Genomic DNA, 24746 nt, shown 5'->3' on the forward strand with positions numbered 1-24746 from the left:
TATTTTTAAACATACCCGTTTAGTGAATTGGATGCATGATATAGATAATGGTTAAACAAATTTTGAATCAATTTTGTGAATACTCATTACATTTTGACAGCATATCTGTTTCACCATAAAGCCTCAGATATATAAAGGGAAATAGTTATAAGAAAAACAGGATCGAAATGTTCCTTAATTAAGAAAATTAAGGATATATATATTGAATACAAATTGAAATATAGCAATATATTTTTACATGACGTAATTTTTGTTCATTTAATCCAGGTTGACTGCAGCAAAGGAGAAGTGGAAGGAAAAATGAATGACCTCTTCAAAGAAAGAGAAGAGTTACATTCTAGAATACAATCTCTAGAGTCTCAAAAGTCAGAATATGAGCGTAAATTGAATGAGCTGTCAGAATTATTACAGGAACAAAAGAATCAGGTACTGATTGTGTCTGAAGAATTAATAGCGTCACAACAACAAGTAAACACAGTGAGAAATGAAGTTACATCGTTACAGTCTGATAGACAAAAAGTAAATGACTCAGTACAACAAGAATTGTCAGAACTAAAAAGCAAAATTGATGTGAAAGACAAAGAACATGAAGAAAGTGTAAAAGCATCAGAGGACATTATCCAGCAACTCCAAGACAAGTGTGAGAACCAAGAGAAAGAAATTGATACAAAACAATCTAGAATTGGTGAATTAGAAACCGCATTGAAGGAAAAAGCTGTAGAACTGGAGGAAAATACGTGTAAGCTTGAAAATTTGAAGAAAGATCTAGAAACTCACAAGGGTATCATCCAAAGTTTGGAGTCATGTCAAGAGAGAATCCAAACAGAGAAGGCCAGTTTAGAAGAGAAGTTAACTATTCTGGAAGATATTGTACAAGATTTGAAGAAGTCCAAAGAGGAAATGAATGAAAAACTGGAGGAACATCAAAATACCCTAGTCAAACAAATTACAGAGGAGAAAGGTGCTTTAGAGGTGAAAGTCTCAGAATTAATGTCCCATGAAGATGACTTACAAGAACAAATAAAATCATTTGAAAAAACACTGTTATCAAAAGATGACGAAATTGTTGCCATTAGATCAGTTATGGAAGATAATGCAGCCTATATTAAGTCTGTTGAAGAACAGCGTGAAAAGATTACAGAAGAACTCCAACAGAGAAATCAACAGGTCGAAGAATCTGAAGCCAAGTTGACAAAAACTCTTGAAAAGTTTGAAAAGTTACGATCTGAGGCAAATACAAAAATTAAAGGCTTGAAAGATATGAAGGATTCTCTCACAGATCAAATCAGCCAAAAAGATCAAGAATTTGAAGAAAAGATTTCCTTGTTATCGAAAGAGAAAGAAGAACTCGCACAGAAATATGAAGAGATGTTATTGACCAAAGGAGAAGAGATAAAAACATTGGAAGAATCTTTCAAAACACAATTTGAGGAAAAACATGCAAAATATAAAGAAACCATGACAAAGCTGAAGGAAAAATATGAAGAGAAATTAAAAGAGAAAGATTCTGAATTTGAATCGCGCATGAATGACTTGACATCTCAAAATCAATTTAGTGTTGAAGATATCACAAAGAACTTTGAACGTTTGAAGGAAGATCAGTTGAAAGAACAAGAAGAGAGGCATGCAGCATTGTTGAAAGAAACTGTCATGGAATGGGAAGAAAAAATGAAGAATATCTCTCAGGAACATAATCTGCATTTGGAGTCCTTGAAAGGAGACATGGTTCAGAAAACTAATGATGCAGAGCTCAGATTATCCAAAATTCAAGAAAAGTATCAAGAAGAAATTGAATCTTTAAAGAAATCTTTGGCTGAGAAAACAAAAGACCTAGAAGAGTTTAACGGTGATTCTCAAAAACAAAAAGAGGAAGTTGAAACTCTCATGGAATCTTTAGCTAAAAAAGACTCTGAAGTCTTAGAATTGATGAATTCATTGCAGACTTTGGAAGAGAAACAGAGAGAAGGTTTGGAATCTGAACAAAAATTAAAAACTATGCTGGAAGAAAAAGACAAAAAGCTGGAATTGATGGCGGGCACCATTACTGCTGAGCATGAAGCATTGCAGAAGCAACTTGCATTGGAGATGGGTCGATCTGAAAAGTTAGAAATTGAATTGAAAAACATTGAAAAGACCAATTCCTTGGCAATGGAAGAGAAGGACTCTATCGTGTATGGACAAAAAGACAAGATATCTCAACTTCAAACAGAATATTATTCAATGGAGGAGATATTAAAAGCAACAAATAATTCGTTACAAGAAAATATTGATCAAGTGAAGAATCTGCAAGAAAAGATAGAAGGGCTGCAGATGGAAAAAAATTCTCTTATTGAAGATAAAGAGAAGATGGCAACAGACAAAAACAATGAACTCTCACAACTGAAAGAGGAGTTAGTTATGTTAAAATCCCAGAAGGAGTCTGAGGTCAATGATTTGAAGGCAAGTAAAGACGAATTTGCTGCACATTTAGAGAAAGAGCAACAGAAGTATGAAAGACTTGAAATGTCTTTGAATGAGCAGATCATGATATTGAAAGAGCAGCTGCAAAATTCTCAAAGTCAAGCAGAACTGTCATCGAATGAGCTTCAAAGCACTTTACAGCTGAAGATTAAAGAAGGAGAAGAAAAATTATTGTTGCAATTAGAAAACCACCAAAAAGAAATTGAAAACATTCAACGTGAAGGAGATCAAAAAGTCAAGGATCTGAAACAGAAATTTGTTGTCAAAATGAAAGAAATTCAAGGCCAAGCTAAAGGAACAATTGAGGGTTTGGAGGAAAAAATGAAAACTGAGAAAACAGCGCGGGAGGAAATGTATCATGAACTTACTCGTGCCAATACTCGTCTTTTGCAATTAGAAGAGAATTCCGGCTTATCCAAGGACACGATAGTTGATTTGGAAAATAAAGTACAAAGCTTGACTGCAAATTTGGAATCAAAGATGAAAGAACTTGAAGCACTTACAACAACTTCAGAAGAAAAGGACAAAAATTGGCAGCAAATAGTGGAAGAGGCTCGTTTGAACTGTCAAGAGATGAGCAGCAAGCTGAGTGAAGCAGAGAAAATATTAAAAGAGAAAGAATTAGGGTATGAAGAAGTTAGTTCCAATTTAACATCTTCCCAGCAACAACTCAATGACATGAGATCTCAAATAGAAGAGAGGGATGCCCAAATTTCAGCTCTTCACACTCAAAATGGGTCCATGATGGAATCCTTTAATACTGAGAAGAAATCACTGGAAGATGAATTGCAAAAGAGTGAAGAAAAATCTCGACAGCTGGAGTCTCTTCTTGAAAAGACTAACAAATTATTGGAAGAAGCTCAAAACCAAAAGGTAGAACTTGAGGGCAAGGTTCAATCCATTGATCAGACAAAATCTGAGGTGGAAGAAAAACAACGAGAAAAGTCAGAGTTGGAAAATAAACTTGCCCAAACTTTGGAAAGTCTCCATACGGTGGAGAAATGCAAGTTGGATTTTGAAAAATCATTAGAAAGCAAGACTTCACAAGTGAATGATCTGCAACAAAAATTGGAGGATATTCAGTCACAAATTAAAATTCAAAAAGAGGATTTTGAAAATCAACTTCACACAGTGAAGGAAGCGCACAATGCTGAAGTAGATGAATTAACCACAAAATTGGACTCACAAAGTAGTTCTAAAGTTGCCGATTACAAAAAGAAAGCAGAGGTGTACATTTCTCAAGTGAAAAAACAACTTCAAAGTGAGAAGGAAGCTTTGGAGATGCAACTGAAAGAAAAGATAACAAAATTGGAAGACGATGTTTCTGGCTTGAACTCTCAAGTTGAAATTTTGACTAAAGATAAAGAGAGATTAAGCTCTGATCACCAAACACAATTGCAAGACATTGAAACTCGTCATAAAGAAGAGATTATGACTAAAGAATCTGTGATAAAGGAAAAAGAAGAAAACGAAAACCAACATAAACAATCAGAATTATCATTAGAGGAGAAGTTATCAGATGCCATCAGTGAAAATGAAGCTTTGAATAAGAGACTGTCTGACGTTGAGACAAAGGCAGACACTTCCAGGGTGCAGTACGAATGTCAATTTGATGATTTGAAAGCAAAGGTTGCAAAAGCAGAAAAATATGCAGAATCCGTAAAGTGTGATTATGATGACAAGTTGGCAGAGATGGAAAAAGATGTAACTGACAGAATTCAGGAAGCCGATCAAAAGAACAAAGCCCTATTGGAAGAACAAGAGAGTGAGCATGCCGGTAAAGTCAAGCAGCTGGTTAGAGATATGAATCTTCAAATGGCAAAGAAAGAAAGGGAGTTTGAAGAGACCCTTGCACAAGCATATGGTAAGAATGAAATTGAATTTATTTTATTTTACTGGGTTTTTTACATTCCTTGATGGTGTTGTGTCGTTTTAGCATCTTCTGAAATTTTCATTTTTCATCAAGAGTAAAATCATGAAATCCCAAGATTTCTCTGAGATCCAGTTTCTGTTGGGCTCTTCATGTATCCATTAACTGTGTTTTTTTCTAACGCTTGGTTGAAGTGTTCTATGGAGAGGTCTGCCTGGTCCTGTATTGCCTCACATTTATTCTCAACAGATATGCTGCTTGAACTGTACTTGTATTATTGGATTTTTCAGTTTTTCTGTGTCAAAACGTCTTTTCTTCACTATTTTTCTTTGCTTTCCTCAGTTTCATTGCTAGTGATAATTACTGCATACATGTCATTCTTTTAATCCTTCCATCATTTAAACTGAAGAAGATATACGAAAAATTATAATGAAGCATCCTTCCAATTGCTATGATCTCGTTCCCATCACTACATCGTCACCTTCAAACTGTATTGGTATTCTATTGCCTATTATGCCTGTTATAGCAAATAACTATTTCCACCGGGTGGGGATCCTGACCTCCCATAGCGGGCAGGGAGGTACACACTGTGTCTTCTATCCCCTTATATCTGTTTTCCAACATGCTTTCAGTCTTTGTCTTGGAATGAGATTACTTGTTTTTTTCCTGGCCCTCGCCGGAGTCCTAGCTGGGAGGGAAACAGTCAAATGCATAATTATTGTTTTGGGAGATGATATTTTTTTCCTTGTAAATCATCTCTGTTATGTATTATTATATTTGTTATTTTGAATGTATGATATAAGCATTTGAGTGTATTCCTCTTTGTTGGATTTTGTGCTTGTGTCCGGATGAGACTTATAGGTGATCTCAAACTAAGTACATTGGTGATATGCTCTTGGAATCTACATCTGATCCCTATTTGTTCCCAGTTCCCCTATGTCTTACTTTCTCTTGGATGCTTCAATTGTAATTCTAGAACTTTTTACTATCCAAGTTTCTTCCTTTTTACTGGCGCTGATATAACCTAAATGTGTTGCAAGCGCCATAAAACCCTTAAAAACAAACAAAAAATAACTATTTCCACCCTGGTTTATTTTGTCACAAGGTGAAGTCAATAGAAGACAAGCTACTGTTGTAAGGATATCTATCCACTTGGACATATAAATTAAAGTGTTCAAAAGAGAATGCCTGTTCACAAGACACCACACGCAGTCAAGAATAATAATCGAGAAAAGAGGCACTGGTGTATGATAAAGATCTGAAAAAGTGTGTATAAGAATGATAGACAAAGCAAGAAAGAAAAAGACTATTCCAAAATATCAGTCTTAATTGACTGAGGATCGAACCTCGACCTCCTCGAGACAATTTTTTTTTTTTCATGTACTTTTCTTTCTTGCTTTGTCTTTTTCTTATACACTTTTATCAGATCTTTATCAAGAGTAACAAACAATATGATATATAAATATATTTATCGACTAATCTCTATAATATGTCAGGGAACTATAATGATATATAGTGGTTATAGAGTGGTTTCATAAATAAAGTAATAGATTATCATACAAACAATGTACAGGCAGGTCTCTATTGGTGTGTGTTGTTTGTGTGTGTGAGAGTGAGTGAGTGGTGTGCGTGTGTTATCTAGATTTTTTTCTTGTTATTTTCACATTTTTGTCATACTTGTTACTGTGAAGCACAAAAGAGCATGACCTAGTCAAGGGTATGCACGTTCATCATCATCATCATCATCATCCTGGGTGGGGTCTTTGACCTCCCATGGTGGGCAGGAGATCACGCTGTGTCTTCTATCCCCTTATATCTGTTTTTTCCTAGTTGCTTTCAGTATTTGTCCTAGCCCTGGCCGGAGTCCATGACTCTGATGGAAACAGTCAAGTTATAGTTTTGGGAGATGATATTTTTTTCCTTGTAAATAATCTCTCTGTTATGTATTGTTAGATATGTTGCTTTTAATGTATAATGTACGCATTTGAGTGTGTTCCTCTTAGTAGGGACATGTGCTTGTGTCTGGATGAGACTTTTAGGTGATCTCAAACTAAGTGCAATGACAGTTGCTCATGGAATCTACACCTGTTTCCTATTTGTACCATTCCCCTTTGCCATACTTTTTCTTGGCTGCTTTAATTGCAAGTCTAATCTTTTGACTATTCCATTTTCTTCCTTTTTGCTGGCGCTGGAATGCCATAAATATGCCGCAAGCGCCGTAAAACCCTTAAAAACAAAGAAACAATCATCATTATTTTATTATTATTATTATTATTATTATTATTATTATTATTATTATTATTATTATTATTATTATTATTATTATTTATTATTATTATTATTATTATCATTAGTATTATTATTGTAGTTGTTGTTACTGAGAAGTAATTCACCTTGTTGTTCTCAAGCAATGCCATTTTTTTTTAGTATATGTCATTATTATTATTATTATTATTATTATTATTATTATTATTATTATTATTATTATTATTATTATTATTATTATTATTATTATTATGTCATTTTGTTTACAGACAAAGGAGAAAGAGGAGAGCAAGGCCTGATGAGGGAGCATGAGAATGACATGGTAGAGCTTCGTAAAGAGATTAAGGAGAGAGATGATAAGATTGATGATTTACATCTAGAATACAAGGGGAAGCTAGAGGTAAGACTGACAGTAATTGGGAATTTCCCACTAGAATACATTAATCTGTAGTTTGTATAATTTGAGTTAGATCTCAAGTTAACTAATTTGCTTCTATCACTAACATCTGCCATCATCTCTTGTCGCCTTTTTTTCTATTCATACATACAGAGAGAGACTGGGTGGGGTTCCTGACCTCCCATAGTGGGCAGGGGGGTACATACTGTGTCTTCTATCCCCTTATATCTGTTTTCCAACTTGCTTTCTGTCTTTGTCTCGGAATGAGATTACTTGGTTTTGTCCTGGTCCTGGCCCTGGCCGGAGTCCTAGCTGGGAGGGAAACAGTCAAATGTATAGTTAGTTTTGGGAGATGGTATTTTTTTCCTTGTAAATCATCTCTCTGTTATGCACTGTATTATGTTTTGTTTACTTATTATTATATGATTTGTAAACATTTGAATTTATTCCATTTGGTGGGGATCTGTGCTTGTGTATGGATGAGACTTTTAGGTGATCTCAAACTAAGTACACTGATAGTGTGCTCTTGGAATCTGCATCTGTTCCCTATTTGAACCAGTTCCCCTTTTGTCTTCCCTTTTCTTGGGTGCTTTAATTGTAATTCTAGAACTTTTTACTATCCCATTTTCTTCCTCTTTACTGGCGCTGATATGACCTTAATGTGTTGCAAGCGCCGTAAAACCCTTAAAAACAAAAACAAACATCTCTCTCACCTTTTTTTTTCTATTCATTCATACATACACACAGAGAGAGAGAGAGAGACAGACAGACTGACAAAAACACACTTTCACTGCTCTCAAAGCATGAGGTATGGAGATTTCGATGAAGAGGATGATAATTATTATTTTGCCGATTGTTAATGGTTGTTATTGTTTTTGGCTAACTTTACAGATATTGGAAAAAACAATGGGTGAAAAGATAGTGCAATTACAGTCAGAGCTAATGGCAGTGCAGCAAAAACACCAGCAAGAGTTACTGTCCCTAGATCTACAGAAGCAAGCTGTGCGGACAGAGAGTCTGATTGAAAGACAGGTATTGAACACATGAATGCATGTATTCATTTTTCATTCAATGATTGGGTACAAAATGTTCTGCTTGTACGTCCAGTACAGATGCTTTATGATTTTCGACTTAGTCTTGTACCAGCTTTCTTATCATAAACTACCACCCAATTCAAGGGAAAAAAGCAATTGTTAGTGTCTGTCAAATGCTCACAGAATTCAGGGTAAATTCCTGTTTCATTGACCTTGTGGATCTGAAGTACTACTGTTTTACATAAAAGTGCCAGAGGGCCGTGCATTTTCTAAACATTTAACTAATTACAGTTTGTTTTATCTCTCACCCAGAATGTAATGACGACTGCAGCTGCCCCAAAACCAATGGAAGTTGTTGAGGTATTGTTTCATATTTTATTTTGTGCAGTATTTTTTTTTGTTGAAAATTTTAGTATTTAAATAAAGCTATTTTTGAATAGATAGGCCCATTTCTTTCAATGAACTTTCAATCAATTTTATTTTTAATAAGGAGATGATGTGCCAAAGTCAGGCATCACTACAATCCAGTATGCCAAGTGGTATGGGAGAGGATTCATTACGCAGACAAATCAAAGATCTTCAGCAGCAAATGCAATTGATGAAAGATCAGTATGAGTAAGTTTTTTTTTTAAATTAATTTTCACCTGTTCTTATTTAGTTTTCATTTTAAATTTGTATGACCAAGTGATTTGTTATTAATATTTGTCATTCTGATACAAAATGCAATGTCCCTTTTCGGATAGCCTTTTGATATCTGTAATAAATGTGTCTCTTTTGGTTAAGGCTCTTTTTCTCGAAGTTGTCTTCAAATTTATATTCGTTTTGTTTTATGTCTGCAATATTCAAATACCATCAAATCATTAAATACCTCACATTCGAATCTTATTTTAGATCTTTGTGTTATATATACATCTTTTTATTTCGACTATTTAGACTCAAGCTGTTGAAATCACAGTCATCAGGGAATTTTATGGCTGGTGAGAGAGCTCCTGGTATGAATTACATTGATCCTAATGACCCTAACTTGGCAATAGAGTTCCAAAATCTGGAGCTACACAACATGGATCTACAGGTGATATGACAATTTAAAGAAAAATCTAAAGACTCCTCTTTTCCAGAAATTTTTATCCAAGGCATTTTCTTATTGATGGGTAAATTATACATTTTATTTTTTGGTTCCGTTTTGTTGAATGTCAATTTCATTTTGTAAAACTTGCATAGTTAGTGTGTGTCAGTTGTGTTTGTTTGGCTCGGTATGAGTGTGTTTATGGTTTGACAAGTATATTGTAAAGTGCTTTGAGGCTTTGGCGTTTAGCGCTATAAAAGAACACTTTATTATTATTATTATTATTATTATTATTATTATTATTATTATTATTATTATTATTATTATTATTATTATTATTATTATTATTATTAATTAGAAGTCGTCTCCATTTTAAATGTCCGCTCAAATCCCACACTTATTAATCAGTCTAAATCTCCACAAAGCACTTTTAAAATTTATGCTAAACTTTGCAAGAAAGAGCCATTTTCGAAAAATAATATAGAAAAATTGAAAGAGGCAGGTTTTTGAATCGACTGCTTAAAGGAGAAGCTGTTACCGTGTGGTGTCTATTGAGATTAAAAGAGATGAATATCACTTCATGGATGAAAATAGAAATTTTAATCGCCAATTACGCCTTACTTTATTGTTTTTTTTTTTCTCTAGCTCATTTAAAACAAACTTTGAAACGCTTGTCTAATTTCCTTAGTTATTTTTTAAATGCTTTTTATTCCTTTTTTTTTTTTACTTAAAGGCTCAAGTGTCTCAGCTGAGTGGAGAACTTGGTCAGCACAAAATACGGGAACGAGAGCTCCATAAGAAAGTGAGTAAAATGAATATAATAAAAGGGTTTGAATAAAACCATAACTTAGGCTCAAGTAAACTAGACTTTTCATAATGACTTCACATGTGGCTGAACAGATTTGAGATGGGTTATGGTTTTTTTTTTGTGTTTATAAAATTAAGTTGTCAATACTATTGTGCAGGCTTTTTCATCACTTCTATCTTCTTTCTTATCATTTGCCATCAATGTTGCTATGGACTAGTTGGACAAGCTTGAAAAGACTGCCAAACTGCCTAGAAAAGATGACGACGATCCTCCTCTCCCATTGGATGATTCCTATCTCAACCATGATGATGACGCTGTCTTCAGGGAACCTACAGAATTTGAGGTATATGCTGTCTTTTATGGGGGTTGGACATATAGAAAACAGTGATCAAAATATTTGATGAAGCAAGACAGTAAAAAAAAAAAATTAAAAATCTAAATAAATGTCCCCTATTTTTTCAACTTTTTGTTTCATAAAATGTTTTGATCAATTTTTATTGGAGGTAAGAAATCTCCCCACCAAATATCAGTGAGTAATGACTGATTTGTGAATAATGAAAACATTATATTACAGTGTAGTCGTATCAATATATTCATGGTCAGAAATTGCATAATGTAAGTCTAGGATTAAGGCAGTATGTGTTTATTTTTTGAACATGTCACAACCAGTATTTGCAATGTTGTATTAATTAGTGGACTATAAGCTAAAAGGGAAGGGAAATAACATTTTATAACAAGCTTAAATTCTTATGGTAATGTGCGTGGCCTGATCAGTTTTTGTTTGTTTGTTTGTTTGTTTGTTTGTTTTGGTACAATGAATAAATGTCTACAGCTTACATTAGTCTAAATCAATCAGTATTGAAATCCCAGGTCATCACATTATATATTGTGCGGCTATGTGGTCTAGTGGTATGACACTTGCTTTCGGATCAGAAGGTCCTGGGTTCAAGCCTCGCTCAGCGCATAATTGAGTCCATGGAGAAGGCTCTTTACTCACATTCTCTCACCGTACTCAGGTGTAAAATAGTACCTGGCCGTTAACAGCGTTGTCTCTGTCCAAAAATTTGTAATATCGCCTGACAGGCGTCATGTCTCGTCCTACATGTTATGTGTTGCTGTTGGCCAGGGACCCCTTGTAAAGCGCTTTGAGCATGTTTAGTGGATATTGCGCTAATTAAAAGCTCAAGTTTTTTCTTATATGATGCCTTTGTCCCCTTTGAGGTAATGGGCTGTCACATATTTATTGCCAACAAGATATATGTTTATGAACTCTTTCTGTCTGAATGTTGTCTAGCATCTACCACAGCCTAAGTTATAGGTTTGTTTTAAAACTTATATTCGTTTGCATCGGCTTACCTGTAATCTATTTTACTTTCTGCCATTTATTTCAGTATTTGAAAAATATTCTCTATGAATACATGATGGGCAAGGAAACCAAGGTGAGAGCATTCTTTAAAATTTCAGCAATGACATTTTATTTCAATTTTTTTTTTATATGCTGCGACATTTTTTCACCATTTCCTGGAGAGAAAAAAAATAATAGCGATATAAATAAAATGACTGCTACTTCCCACTGGGTGGGGTTCCCAACCTCCCATAGTGGGAGGCATTACTTTTTCGCATACTATATTTCAATCTTTTTTAATTGCTCACTTTCACATTCTTGGGGAATATGAGATTACTTCATGTCATTTTGTCTGACCCTGCTGATCCTCTGGGAATCGTTTCAATTGCTCTTGTATATGTTTGAAAGAGATTATATTTTTTTCCTTGAAATCATCCTCTTTGATGTAACGTTATGTATATTTATTTTGAATATATTTTGTCTTTTGAATATATTCCTTTAGTGGATCTGTTATTATTTATTTTAACATAAGATTGTAAACATTTGAGTGTATCCTCTTTGGAATCTTACTCTGTCTAGTGAACCATTCTTTGTCTCTATACTTTTTCCTCTACATGTCCTTTTTAATTTTGCACCCCATCTTAGAATGTTTTTACTATCCTTTTTACTTGCGCTGATATGACCTTAATGTTGTTGCAAGCGCCATAAAACCCTTAAAAACAAAAACAAATAAAGATACTTCCCATATGAAAATGACATTTTATTTGACAATGTATTTTTGCAACGGGTTATTTTTTTCTTTACCTTTCTTTTTAGGGGGGGGGGGTTTCTATTTATTTGGTTTTTATTTGGAGGGTTTGTTTTTTTTGAGAAAGAGAATGTGAGAGAGAGAATGGTGTGTGTGTGTGTGAGAGAGAGATGGGGGGGGGGGGGGGGAGTGTGTGTGAGAGAGAGAGAAGAGAAGGGGGATTGCTTCACATCATTATATGAAAAATTAGGAATCATTATATAAATATCACAAAAAGTTTGGTATTATTATGTTTCAATTTTTACTTTTTGCAGACATTGGCCAAAGTCATTGCTACTGTTGTACGGTTTTCGGACGAACAAACTAAGAATGTACTGGCAAAAGCAGAACCAAAATTGGTATGATTTTTAAGAATTTTTATTCCTTTTCAAAATGAATTGTTTTCTTTTGGTTGTTTTTTTCCGCAAACCTTAAATTTTTGTGTTTGAAAAGTTTTTATGCTCAACTCGAGGTCTTTGTCAGATGAAACATGTTGAAAAACTTGGAAAGGAATGTAGTCATCTTAGAAATGAAATGGTCCAACTATTTAATAAATATGCCATTACTCTCTGGGACCTTCACACAAAATCTCATCGATAATTGGACGTGGTGCAAAGGAGTGTTGTCAAATTGCAACAGGATGGTACATCAAGCAAGGGTGACGTGCTTAATGAGCTCATGTGGGAGTTTCTTTTGTCAAGAAGAAAGAGCTATATTATATACACTGCCTAAAATAAATAACTTGATGGCAACTTTAATCTCAGACATTCAAAGACCCACTCATTTTTGAAAAACCGTTAATGAAAACAACCTTTTCATTTCATTGCACCAATAATTACAAAATATTTTCTTTGTACCAGAGAACTATAAATGATTGGAAACCTCTGGAAATAAATATTCTCAAATACTTTTGATTCTTTAAATAAACGCTTGCCATTTATGTCGTTATATTTAGTTAACTGTTTTAAGAGTCAATTTCCAAGAAAAATTATGCACTGTCATATTCTTCATAAGTAAAAGCGGACATTTAAGGGAAGAACTTCTATACAATATAATATTTGATGTGAGAAATTTTCTCATAAAATCCCAACTATTTTTTCCTTTTCTTCAGATATGAAGGATACACAAATAATCATTGGTACTATTAGCGTTTTATAATCCAGTTTACAATGCATGTTGTGTGAATGTTGTAAAATTGTTGTCATGCCTTCAGAAAACGACGTATGCTTTTTCTTCCTCTTGCCTTCTTGTCATTTGCTAGTCTCTCCACTCACTGAAATTAAATTAACATTCACTTTATTATATTTCCCAATTATTAGGTTGTAACCTATAACAAAACCACTGTCCTAAATAGATCATATCCTCCATAACTCTATCACAAAAAGCTAATGAATAAATATTGATGTTGGGAATTTAAAACTAAGGTGACGGTTAATATCAGACTGGTTAAGGTTGAATGAAACCCAAGTAAAATTTTGTATGATTTTCTTCTTGAATTCTCTTGTGCTCGCCTAATAGCGAACTGGAGAATGGGAATTACCAGCTAGGTAATCAATCACAGTTTCAAAAGAAATTGATTTTCGGGTTTTGGGATACCTATACATATATATGTACCTATGTGGAAATAAACATATATAATGTTTTGGGCCTTCATTATTTTATTTACTTTGCAGTTGCCTTTTTATTTGTTTGTCTGTTCTCTTAACTCAAGTAAAAGAAATATGTCTTGCCAATTTTCTCATGGTGCACTTTTCCTGTTTTCATGAATTGTAAATACTATTCTATAAGGAATGAATCGAAACTGATCATGGTAAGATTTTATTTAATGTGGTGTAGGAATTTAATGTGGTGGTGTATGTTTTTATCCCATTTTCATTAGCTGCCCAAATAGCAATTCAAAATCATATTTCATTTTGATTTGTTTCATTGCTTTACACTAATATCTTAAATGTCTCCAATAGTTATAATTTTGACAAAACTTCTTGAATCCTGGATGAATCGGTCATTGATGATTAGACCAACACTATATCATCTTTTAAAAGAATAAAAATTTAGCTAATTTGAAAACTATGTTTTTTAAAAATTAGATAGAAACGGATGTAAGTGAGGAATACATGTTTTATCAATATTTGACATGAATGAAACTTTTGAAAACATTGCTGTATCAACAAAATAATCTATTTAGATCAATGTTCATAATTTTAACTGTTTGTTTTCCATGATTTGCATTTTATGGCATATGTCAATAAAAAGTAACGACTTCTATTGAGGGATAATGTGCAAAAGTAGACTAAGGGTAAGAAATTCCCTTTATCTCTCTCTCTTCTCTCTCTCTCTCTCTCTCTCTCTCTCTCTCTCTCTCTCTCTCTCTCTCTCTCTCTCTCTCTCTCTCTCTCTCTCTATCTATCTATCTATCTATCTATCTATCTATCTATCTATCTATCTATTTATCTATCTATCACTCGCTTCCCCTCCACTTCCCCTTTTCGGGTTTGTTTTATTTTTCAAGATGGGAAGTGATTATTATGAAGGTACATCTCACCTTTTCTTTTCTGTGATATATTCCAAAGAAAAAAAAATGCTCTTAAAACTATATTTCCATGTTTTGTTTTCTTTTTTTCTTTGCTTTAAATGGTTTTGTCATAGTAAAGGGAAAGAAGATGAAATAAGGATTTCCAATTTTTTTAAAAATCCCTGCCTACTCTATATCACTGGACTGGGTGGGGTTCCTGACCTCCCATGTGGGTACTTCCTGCGTCTTTTATCCCCTTATATCTGTTTTCCAACTTGCTTTCTGTCTTTGTCTTGGAATGAGATTACCTGGTTTTGTCCTTGCCCTGACTGAGAGGGGAAACAGTCAAATGTATAGTTAGTTTTGGGAGATGATATTTTTTTCCTTGTAAATAATCTCTCTCTTATGCACTGTATTATGTTTTGTTTCCATATTAGATATGATTTGTAAACATTTGAGTGTATTCCTCTTAGTGTGGACCTGTGCTTGTGTCTGGATGAGACTTTTAGGTGATCTCAAACTAAGTACACTGATAGTGGGGGTAGGCAATGCTGTCTTTGCTTCATACCTGAAAGGTACAGAGTTCGACTACCCACTGCGCTGTGTGACCTTGAGCAAGTCGTCTTGCTCTAGTTCACTTTGTGGCACTGCACTGCGGCTGATGTCTGGTTTATTCCCCTTCTGTAGGACTTATGTGAAATTTGTTGTTTTTTTTTTAATTATTTCATTTCTTTGGAATAGAGATTGGTAACTGTAACATTTTACTTTTAAAAATTCTATAACAGAAACAAGATTTGATTTGAATTGTTATGAGATATCTACTGGTGATCTATGTGTAAATGTGTATATGTACTTAGAAAGTGCTTTTTGATTACATTCAATCCAACTGTTTTTAAATTATGCTCTCCAGGCTACTAAAAATACTTTTTGAAGTTTTCATGTTGTGTAATATCTTTGAATAAATTCAATTTTGTATGGCAGTGAATGAAAACCAATATGAGAGTGCTACTTTAGTCAGATAGGTCAAAGTGATACAAACCTACTAGAAGCTGTGGACTGTAAAAAGTAATAAACAAAAATTATTATAACAGCTTCAAAAAAGAGCAAAATTCCAAACACAAAATGTTTTGGGCTCAAAACCCTTCTTTGGCCAACAACAACAGTTACCATGCTTTAAGGCTTGTTGTTTATATAGCAAAAATTTGGTAAGAGCCAATTAGCATGCTTGAATCCAAAGCATGCCTAATAACTGTTCTAAAAGATGGCGTGGTCTGTATATGTTATGAAAATTTGAAAAGATGTTATGAAACAGTACCAGGCAAAGCAGAGAGAAAAACACAAGAAAAAAAATCACCCCAAACGTCAAATCTGCCTCAACTGGGGATCAAACCTCAGGCTTCCTGATTACCGCTTAGTTGTGCTTCCATTACACCACAGAGATTGCCCCAAAGGTTTGCTTTTTCTCTCTTCGAACCCTCGCTTTGCATCATAATAAACAAACATTCGACATGAAATGATGCGACCAATGACGCAAGTAACTCTTATCAGGTCTGAGATTTGACCCCCAGTTGAGACAGGCTGATTTTTTTCTTGTATTCTTCTCTAAACTTTAACTGGCATTCTCTCTATACTTAACTGGTATTCTTCTCTATACTTTAACTGTATTCTTCTCTAAACTTTAACTGGCACTGTTTTATACACCTTGTAAGTTTGTTTTTTTATCTTTCATCAGTGCTTGTTCCCCAAATATATTTAATGCATGTATTCATTTTTTTAATGTTTTTATTTTTAAAACTTTTGATATTTGATTTTGTAATCTTTTTCCTTCAATTTTGCAAAATTTTCCAGAATCTTTCATATGTGAATGTATTACATTGCATTGATTTAAAGCGAGCCTCCTGGGTGGGGTTCCTGACCTCCCATAGTGGGCAGGGGGCTACATACTGTGTCTTCTATCCCATTATATCTGTTTTCCATCATGCTTTCTGTCTTTGTCTTGGAATGAGATTACTTTGTTTTGTCCTGACCCTGGCCAGATACCTTGACTGGGAGGGAATCAGTCAAATGTATAGTTAGTTTTGGGAGATGATATTTTTTTCCTTGTAAATCTCTCTGTTATGCACTGTATTATGTTTTGTTTATGTATTATTTATGATTTTTAAACATTTGAGTATTCCTCGTAGTCGGGACCTGTCCTTGTGTCTGGAGGAGACTCGATCTCAAAGTACACGGATATTGTGTTCTTAGAATCTACATCTGTTCCCTATTTGAACCAATTCCCCTTTGTCTTCCTTAATCTTGGATGCTTTAATTGTAATTCTAGAACTTTTTACTATCCCATTTTCTTCCTTTTTACTGGCGCTGATATGACCTTAATGTGTTGCAAGTGCCGTAAAACCCTTAAAAACAAAAAAACAAAGCGAGCCTCTGTTTTTGTCAATAGATATAAGCTCATAACGATTGGTTTTTGTGGGTTGTTCGTGGGTGTTTTATTTTGTTTGTTTGTCTGTATGTATGTGTGTGTGCTGTTTCTTTGAGGGTTTTTTCTAGGTTTTAAATTTATTTTTTTGTTTTTGTTTTCTTTTTTTAAATTATTTTGCAAGAAAAGTGGATTATTTTAATTTTTCTTTTTTCTTTGTCTTTTTTAGTTTGTGGTAAAAACCTGTATAATTTTATCCAGAGGGGGGGGGGGGGGGGTGTCACCCACCATTTAGAGGGGGAAAGGGGTTTATCGTTAAATTCATCTATATATACTCATAAAATAATTTTTCTCTTTCAGCCTTGGATGTCGTCACCCGGGAAACCATCCTAGAGACTGATGACAATCTAGACAGCTTTTGTGATTAGAAAGTTACTGGCCTTTGCAGAACCACTGTTTTCAGACGAGTATAATCTTCTTTTTATCAATTTTTCAAGAGGGAGAGATGGATAAGAAAAATATTGCAGAGGATCCCTTTACAGTTTTTTTGTTATTTGTTATTTATTTTATTTATTTACATATCATTTTTTTAAAAAAGTGAAATTGATAACTTTTGTTTGTTTGTTTTTCCATATCGTTGTCATTCTTTTTTTTTTTTAGTTTATTGCTAAAGTTTACCGATCCATTACAATAATGTTGCATTATTGTTATTAACTCTTTGTGAGCCATTTTAAGTTGATAAATGATTGACAGGGGAAATTACATAGTTTTGCCACTTGAAACTGTTCAGTCATGAACAAAGGAAAAACAAAGTCTAAGCGTTGGAACACCCCCTTTTACCTACAAGTCGTTTGATTGTTTAGTTTGGTTTACTGTTTTTCCTTTTCTCCTTCTCTCCTTCTTTGTTTAAATTCTTTTATATACATTTTGTTTTTTAACTTTTACATAAAATTGATAATGTAGGTTAGAAGGAGAAAATATTATTATTAAATCTTATTTTTGCAATTTTATTTGCTCCCTCTTCTCCTCACTTTCCAACAGGAAATTTAGCAATACTCGAGACATATGTGACGTATTAATATGTATTTTATAATGCAATAATGACCAATAAGGGTCATTATTTGAATCTTCATCAAGCACAGTATACACAATGATAAAAGCTGCTGAATTTTGGATGCTGCATAATGAAAAGAAAAGAACAATTTAGAGAGAATGTTATATGTAGATCTATACCCAATGACTTTTACTTTATAATTATCATTAGGATCCTTGGTGGGGGGCTACTGGTATTGTCACGTGTTCCTGTATAATCTGTGACCCTTTCTCTTTTGTTTTCAATCCTTGTCCTGAGGTGCAGTGACTTGGTTTTGCCAAGCCCCTGACTCGGACAGATCTTTCTGTGAGGGAATTAGACCGATCTGAGTGAATGCATTTTCTGTGGAAGAACATAACAGGATATTTCTTCCCTGTAATATCATCCCTCCGAGAGAGTATGCATTACTATAAGGAATTCGTGAGTGTATCCTTTTTGAAGAGGATCATATGCCATTGTTTGTATGAGACTTGTGGTGCTTTAGACTGAGCAAAGGGGTAAAATACTACTGGGATAAACTTGTAACTCTATTCCTCTTTGTCTTCGTTTTTCTTGGTGCCGTGACCCAATAGTGTTCAAGCAATAAACTCTTAATTCTAACTAACTACCTTATTGTACAGTGTATCATTTTTCTTCTCTTCGGCGCTGAAATGACCTTCAAGTGTCACAAGCTTCTAAAACTAAAACATATGCTCATGAAAAGTCCATGAACCTTATGGAATGTTAAGTACAAATAGTTTTTAAAATTAAAATATGCCGAAGAATAAATAAATGAAGGCTTGCATAATTTTATTGTAGTGACCCATCTTACTTTCGTCTTAAACTTACACCTGGGGGACAAAAAATATCAGTACATAATGTGTATCCCAATGCAAGGAAGATTTTGCCTGTGACTGGATGGAACAGTTCAGCTAGATACAAGGATAGATTGTCTTTTAATACAATTCTGCATCATTCTTCTTTTCGCAGCGCTGAAATGATATAAAAGTGTAGCAAGCAGGGTAAAACTTCTACAAAAAAAAAACCCAAACAACAGTTCTTGTCTTGTTGTATTGTAAAAATATCAAGTGATTATTGTGAATGAGTTTTATACAGTGCCATGTCACTCTTTGCTCTTTGCTTTTACTCCTATATTAAAACTGATACTCGTAAAGACTGACATTGAGGTGAAGATATTCATAGATAAGACTGTACATAGCGATATATGTGAAAAATTGGGGTGTACTAGGTGTACGATAGAAATGTTGACGGATGTCTGTGCTACAAATCCAGACAAAATAGATATCATGAATTGTTTAATGGTAAATTTTTAAAGTTAAAGTGAATATTTTTGGAAAAGCAGAATTGTTAGAAAAACATTTGGCCAGTTATCAGTTTTACTAGTTATCAATCAGAATATATTTTCATAAAATTAGACAAAAATTCCTTGTTTAGAACATGATTGTCTCTAGCATTTTGACATCTGCTTTGAAGGGTGTTGAATCGTGTGCACTTTATCAGAGCCATGTAATGTATTTGAATATTTATTAATATGGCAGGATAAACTTTAGTCGATCAGTTACACAGATACTCTGACAGTTCACATGACTTAATGGGTTTATTTGTAGAGGACGCGTGTTCTGTGTTGTACCACAATTGCACAGGATGTCAAAAAGAAAATGTTCTCACTGGATGGGTTTCCGACCTCCCATAGTGGGCAGGGAGGTACTTGCTGTGTTTTCTATCCCCCTCTATCTGTTTTCCAATTGCTGTCTGTCTTTGTCTTGGAATGAGATTACTTCGTTTTTTCCTGACCTTGGCTGGAAGGGAAACAGTCGAATGTATAGTTATAGTTTTGGGAGATGCTATTATTTCTACTTGTAAATCATCTCACTGTTATGTACTGTTTTTTTTTTTTAATACTTAACATATGATTTGTGAACATTTGAGTGTATTCCTCTTAGTGGGGACTTGTGCCGGTGTCTGGATGAGACTTTTAGGTGATCTCAAACTAAGTGCACCGATAGTGTGCTCTTGAAAACCACATCTGTTCCCTATTTGAACCATTTCCCCTTGTCTTACTTTTTCCTCAAGTCCTTTTAATTATACATCTAGAATGTTTTTACTATCCAATTTTCTTCCATTTTACTGGCGCTGATATGACCTAAAAGAGTTGCAAGCGCATAAAGCACTTCAAAACAAACAAACAACCAGTTCTCATTTCATTTTGTTGTGAGATTAATCATTGACCAACTGCTCATCATAAAATGTTGGACCAAAACTGCCGAAACCCATTCAAATCATAAATGATACAATCTACTCCAATATACAGTTATTTTGCGGGGGGGTTTTCACAGTACTTCCCTTATTTTTTAATATGTTTTAATAATATAGCATTGTAAATCCACATCTTTATTTGTTTGCATTATTTAGTTCGAAGTATAAGATGTAGAATAGTTAATTATCATAATTTGTATTTTTATAATGTTTCACTTTCCTTTAAATCGAAAACATAAGGAGTGATAGAGGTAAACAGAGAATTGTTACCTGATTGAAATAAAATGTAATGATGGCACCATGCTCCAATCCTTCCCAAGCAAGCGATTTGGTGCAGCTTTAAAGAGCAATGGCGTCATACTCACTACCGCTTTTGTAATTTCTCTTTTCTCTTTATAAATTCCTTTCCTTATTTCTTTATTATCTTTTTTTTAGACTATTTTAGACTATTTATTTCATTCAAAATCAGATTTGATTGACAGAACTTTCACTTCTCTGTAATTATCTCTGAATTATTATTTGTTCTTCATTTTTGAAATGATGGTATTCAACACACCTTTGTTGGGAATCCCAGTTCTTTTTCTGGATAAGACAATGACCATGTGAGTTAAATGTTTACTGCCAATGTTATTTAGATTTTCTATAATTTGATATCACTACAGTTGTTGACTGGTGTTGTGCAATATTGTAAGAGTCTGGTTTGTGGTTTTGTCCTGGAATGAAGATTTTTGTCTCATCGATTATTATTTTATTTGGTGATGAAAATCTTTTTGTGGAAATGTATTATAATAATGTGATATTTGTCTTTCTTAGGGAATGTCAGTTGGACTTTCTGTAAAACGATTTATATTTTATCATTCCATATGTTGTAAATATTAATGAATAATAATGATAATAATATAAATAAATTTAATTTATCAATTAATCACGTATTAAGTTTTATTTGTACGTTAATTGTTATATTCAGATTTTGTGTTGTCAGGGAGGCTACTCTTCTGGTGGGGTTCCTGACCTCCCATAGTGGGCAGGGAGGTACATACTGTCTTCTATCCCCCTGTATCTGTTTTCCAACTTGCTTTCTGTCTTTGTCTTGGAATGAAATTACTTGTTTTTTTTTTCCTGACCCTGGCAGGATACCCTGGCTGAGGGGGAAACAGTCAAATGTACAGTTTTAGTTTTGGGAGATGATATTTTTTTCCTTGTAAATCATCTCACTGTTACGTACTGTTATTTTGTTTTATTCTAAACATATGATTTGTAAACATTTGAATGTATTCCTCTTAGTGGGGACTTGTGCTGGTGTCTGGGTTAGACTTTTAGGTGATCTCAGACACTGATAGTGTGCTCTTGGAATCTACATCTGTTCCCTGTTTGTTCCCAGTTCCCCTTTGTCTTACTTTCTCTTGGGTGCTTTAATTGTAATTCTAGACAGCATGTACCTCCCTGACCTCCCATAGTGGGCAGGGAGGTACATGCTGTGTCTTCTATTCCCCCAATTGTTTCCTGTCATTGTCTTGGAATGAGATTACTTAGTTTTGTCCTGATCCTTGCCGGCGCTCCTTGGCTGGGAGGGAAACAGTCGAATGTATAGTTATAGTTTTGGGAGATGATATTTTTTTCCTTGTAAATCATCTTTCTGTTATGCATTGTATTATGTTGAGTTTACATATTATACTATATGATTGGTAAACATTTGAGTGTATTCCTCTTAGTTGGGACCTGTGCTTGTGTCTGGATGAGACTTTTAGGTGATCTCAAACTAAGTACATTGGTGGTATGCTCTTGGAATCTACATCTGATCCCTATTTGTCCCCAGTTCTCCTATGTCTTACTTTTTCTTGGGTGCTTTAATTGTAATTCTATAACTTTTACTATCCCATTTTCTTCCTTTTTACTGGCGCTGATATAACCTAAATGTGTTGCAAGCGCCGTAAAACCCTTAAAAACAAACAAAAACAATTTTTTACTGTCCAGTTTTCTTCCTTTTTACTGGCGCTGATATGACCTAAATGTGTTGCAAGTGCCGTAAAACCCTTAAGGGCCGGTTTGGGTCTTTTCTAAAAAAAATTTAATTACCAATATTCGGCGGTTTTAATCATTCTATATCGTCATTATAGGTTAAAAAACAACATTTATGGTGAAAAATTTTAATTATCTGTATTGATACCCATTTTGCGACCTAATTTGGGGGTCTGACATCAAAAAATATAACATCTTGTGGCAAACGTTCCACAAAAACTAATGAAGGAATGACCTCCATATTCTACCCTCTTGTCAATATTGTCCCATAGTGTGTCGCCATAGAGAGATTTTACGGCTTTAGTTAATGAAATTTTTATTAGAACATTACAAAGTTGAGAATCAAAATGTTATGACAAAATTGATGTTAAAAATTCAGAATTAGGATTATAATTCAAAATTCACATATCTTATCAAAAAAATCTCTCTATGGTGACACAATACATTATCTCTGTGATAACTGTGGAAAATTTCAGACAATTTCATTGAATAGATTCTGAGAAACGTTTGACACAGTATCCCATACCCTTAGAAAAATGACATATTGAGAAAACAGCAAAATAGCTTCCCGTTTTTCACACTTTTCTTACTACCTGTACCTGGGTGGGGTTCCTTACCTCCACAGTGGGCAGGGAGGTACTTACCGTGTCTTCTATCCCCTTATATCTGTTTTCCAACTTGCTTTCTGTCTTTGTCTTGGTGTGAGATTGCTCGGTTTTGTCGACGTCCCTGGCCGGAGTCCTTGACTGGGAGGGAAACAGTCAAATGCATAGTTAATGTTTTGGGAGATGATATTTTTTTCCTTGTAAATCATCTCTCTGTTATGTATTATTATATTTGTTATTTTTAATGTATAATGCAAGCATTTGAGTGTATTCCTCTTTGTTGGATTTTGTGCTTGTGTCTGGATGAGACTTGTAGGTGATTTCAAACTAAGTACATTGGTGGTATGCTCTTGGAATCTCCATCTGATCCCTATTTGTTCCCAGTTCCTTTGGGTGGGGATCCTGACCTCCCATAGTGGGCAGGGAGGTACACACTGTCTTCTATCCCGTTATATCTGTTTTCCAACATGCTTTCTGTCTTTGTCTTGGAATGAGATTACTTGGTTTTGTCCTGGCACTGGCGGGATCCTAGCTCGGAGGGAAACAGTCAAATGCATAGTTATTGTTTTGGGAGATGATATTTTTTTCCTTGTAAATCATCTCTCTGTTATGTATTATTATTTTATTTTGAATGTATAATGTAAGCATTTGAGTGTGTTCCTCTTTGTTGGATTTTGTGCTTGTGTCTGGATGAGACTTGTAGGTGATTTCAAACTAAGTACATTGGTGGTATGCTCTTGGAATCTACATCTGATCCCTATTTGTTCTCAGTTCCCTTTGTCTTACTTTTTCTTGGGCGCTTTAATTGTAATTCTAGAACTTTTTACTATCCCATTTTCTTCCTTTTTACTGGCGCTGATATGACCTTAATGTGTTGCAAGCGCCGTAAAACCCTTAAAAACAAAAACAACGTTCCCAGTTCCCCTATGTCTTACTTTTCTTGGGTGCTTTAATTGTAATTATAGAACTTTTTACTATCCCATTTTCTTCCTTTTTACTGGCGCTGATATGACCTTAATGTGTTGCAAGCGCCGTAAAACCCTTAAAAACAAAAACATTACTACCTGTACCATTTTCGACTGTGTTGTTCGTGCCTTTATAGTCTACTTTAAGAATTTGGACTTCACTTATATTATTTCTAGGATAATAAAATATTATTTTCCACCAAAATCTCAAAATCAATTTTTCGAAGGATTTTGCTAATATTTAGACCCAAACCGCCCTTTAAAAACAAAAAACAAAGAGGCTACTCTTATTGTATAGGGCCACTGGGTGAGGTTATTTTGACCTCAGGGAGGTCTTTTGGGGTGTCTTCTATCCCCCCTATGCCTGTTGTCCAACTTGCTTTCTTCGTCTTGGAAGGAGATTACTTAGTGTTGTCCTGGCCTTGGCCGGAGTCCTTGACTGGGAGGTAAACAATCAAATGTATAAGTTTTAAGATTTTTTTTTCCTGTTATGAACATTTTTTGGGGGGTTTTTTTCTTGTTTTTTTTTTTAATAATTATTTGTAAACATTTGAATGCTTTCCTCCTGGGTGGGGTTCCTGACCTCCCACAGTGGGCAGGGGGGTACATACTGTGTCTTCTATCCCCTTATGTCTGTTTTCCAACATGCTTTCTGTCTTTGTCTTGGAATGAGATTACTTGGTTTTGTCCAGGCCCTGGTCGGAGTTCTGGCTGCGAGGGAAATGGTCAAATGCATAGTTGTTGTTTTGTGAGATGATATTTTTTTCCTTGTAAATCATCTCTCTGTTATGTATTATTATTTTTATTTTGAATGTATAATGTAAGCATTTGAGTGTGTTCCTCTT

General features: G+C 34.3%; 1 protein-coding gene across 3 annotated transcripts in view; it reads left to right on the plus strand.

Annotated features, from left to right (window-relative positions):
- Window positions 1-21237, plus strand: part of LOC144966162 (uncharacterized) — a 36363-nt gene extending 15126 nt beyond the window's left edge. For 2 of the 3 annotated variants that reach the window (XM_078902294.1, XM_078902296.1), the window contains exons 16-26: window positions 268-4324; window positions 6865-6995; window positions 7884-8024; window positions 8339-8386; window positions 8517-8641; window positions 8960-9098; window positions 9826-9894; window positions 10118-10243; window positions 11292-11339; window positions 12308-12391; window positions 17324-21237. In XM_078902294.1, coding sequence (XP_078758420.1) covers window positions 268-4324; window positions 6865-6995; window positions 7884-8024; window positions 8339-8386; window positions 8517-8641; window positions 8960-9098; window positions 9826-9894; window positions 10118-10243; window positions 11292-11339; window positions 12308-12391; window positions 17324-17356 — 5001 coding nt within the window. In that variant the 3' untranslated portion in view covers window positions 17357-21237. Of the gene's footprint in view, window positions 1-267; window positions 4325-6864; window positions 6996-7883; window positions 8025-8338; window positions 8387-8516; window positions 8642-8959; window positions 9099-9825; window positions 9895-10117; window positions 10244-11291; window positions 11340-12307; window positions 12392-13143; window positions 13171-17323 lie in introns of all 3 variants that reach the window. The other variant, XM_078902295.1, reaches the window with a different exon arrangement.
- The last annotated feature ends 3509 nt before the right edge of the window (window positions 21238-24746 follow it).

Source organism: Berghia stephanieae, chromosome 2, assembly GCF_034508935.2.
Source record: "Berghia stephanieae isolate SIO BIC M18660-M18661 chromosome 2, UCSD_Bste_1.3, whole genome shotgun sequence".
NCBI classification, from domain to species: domain Eukaryota; kingdom Metazoa; phylum Mollusca; class Gastropoda; order Nudibranchia; family Aeolidiidae; genus Berghia; species Berghia stephanieae.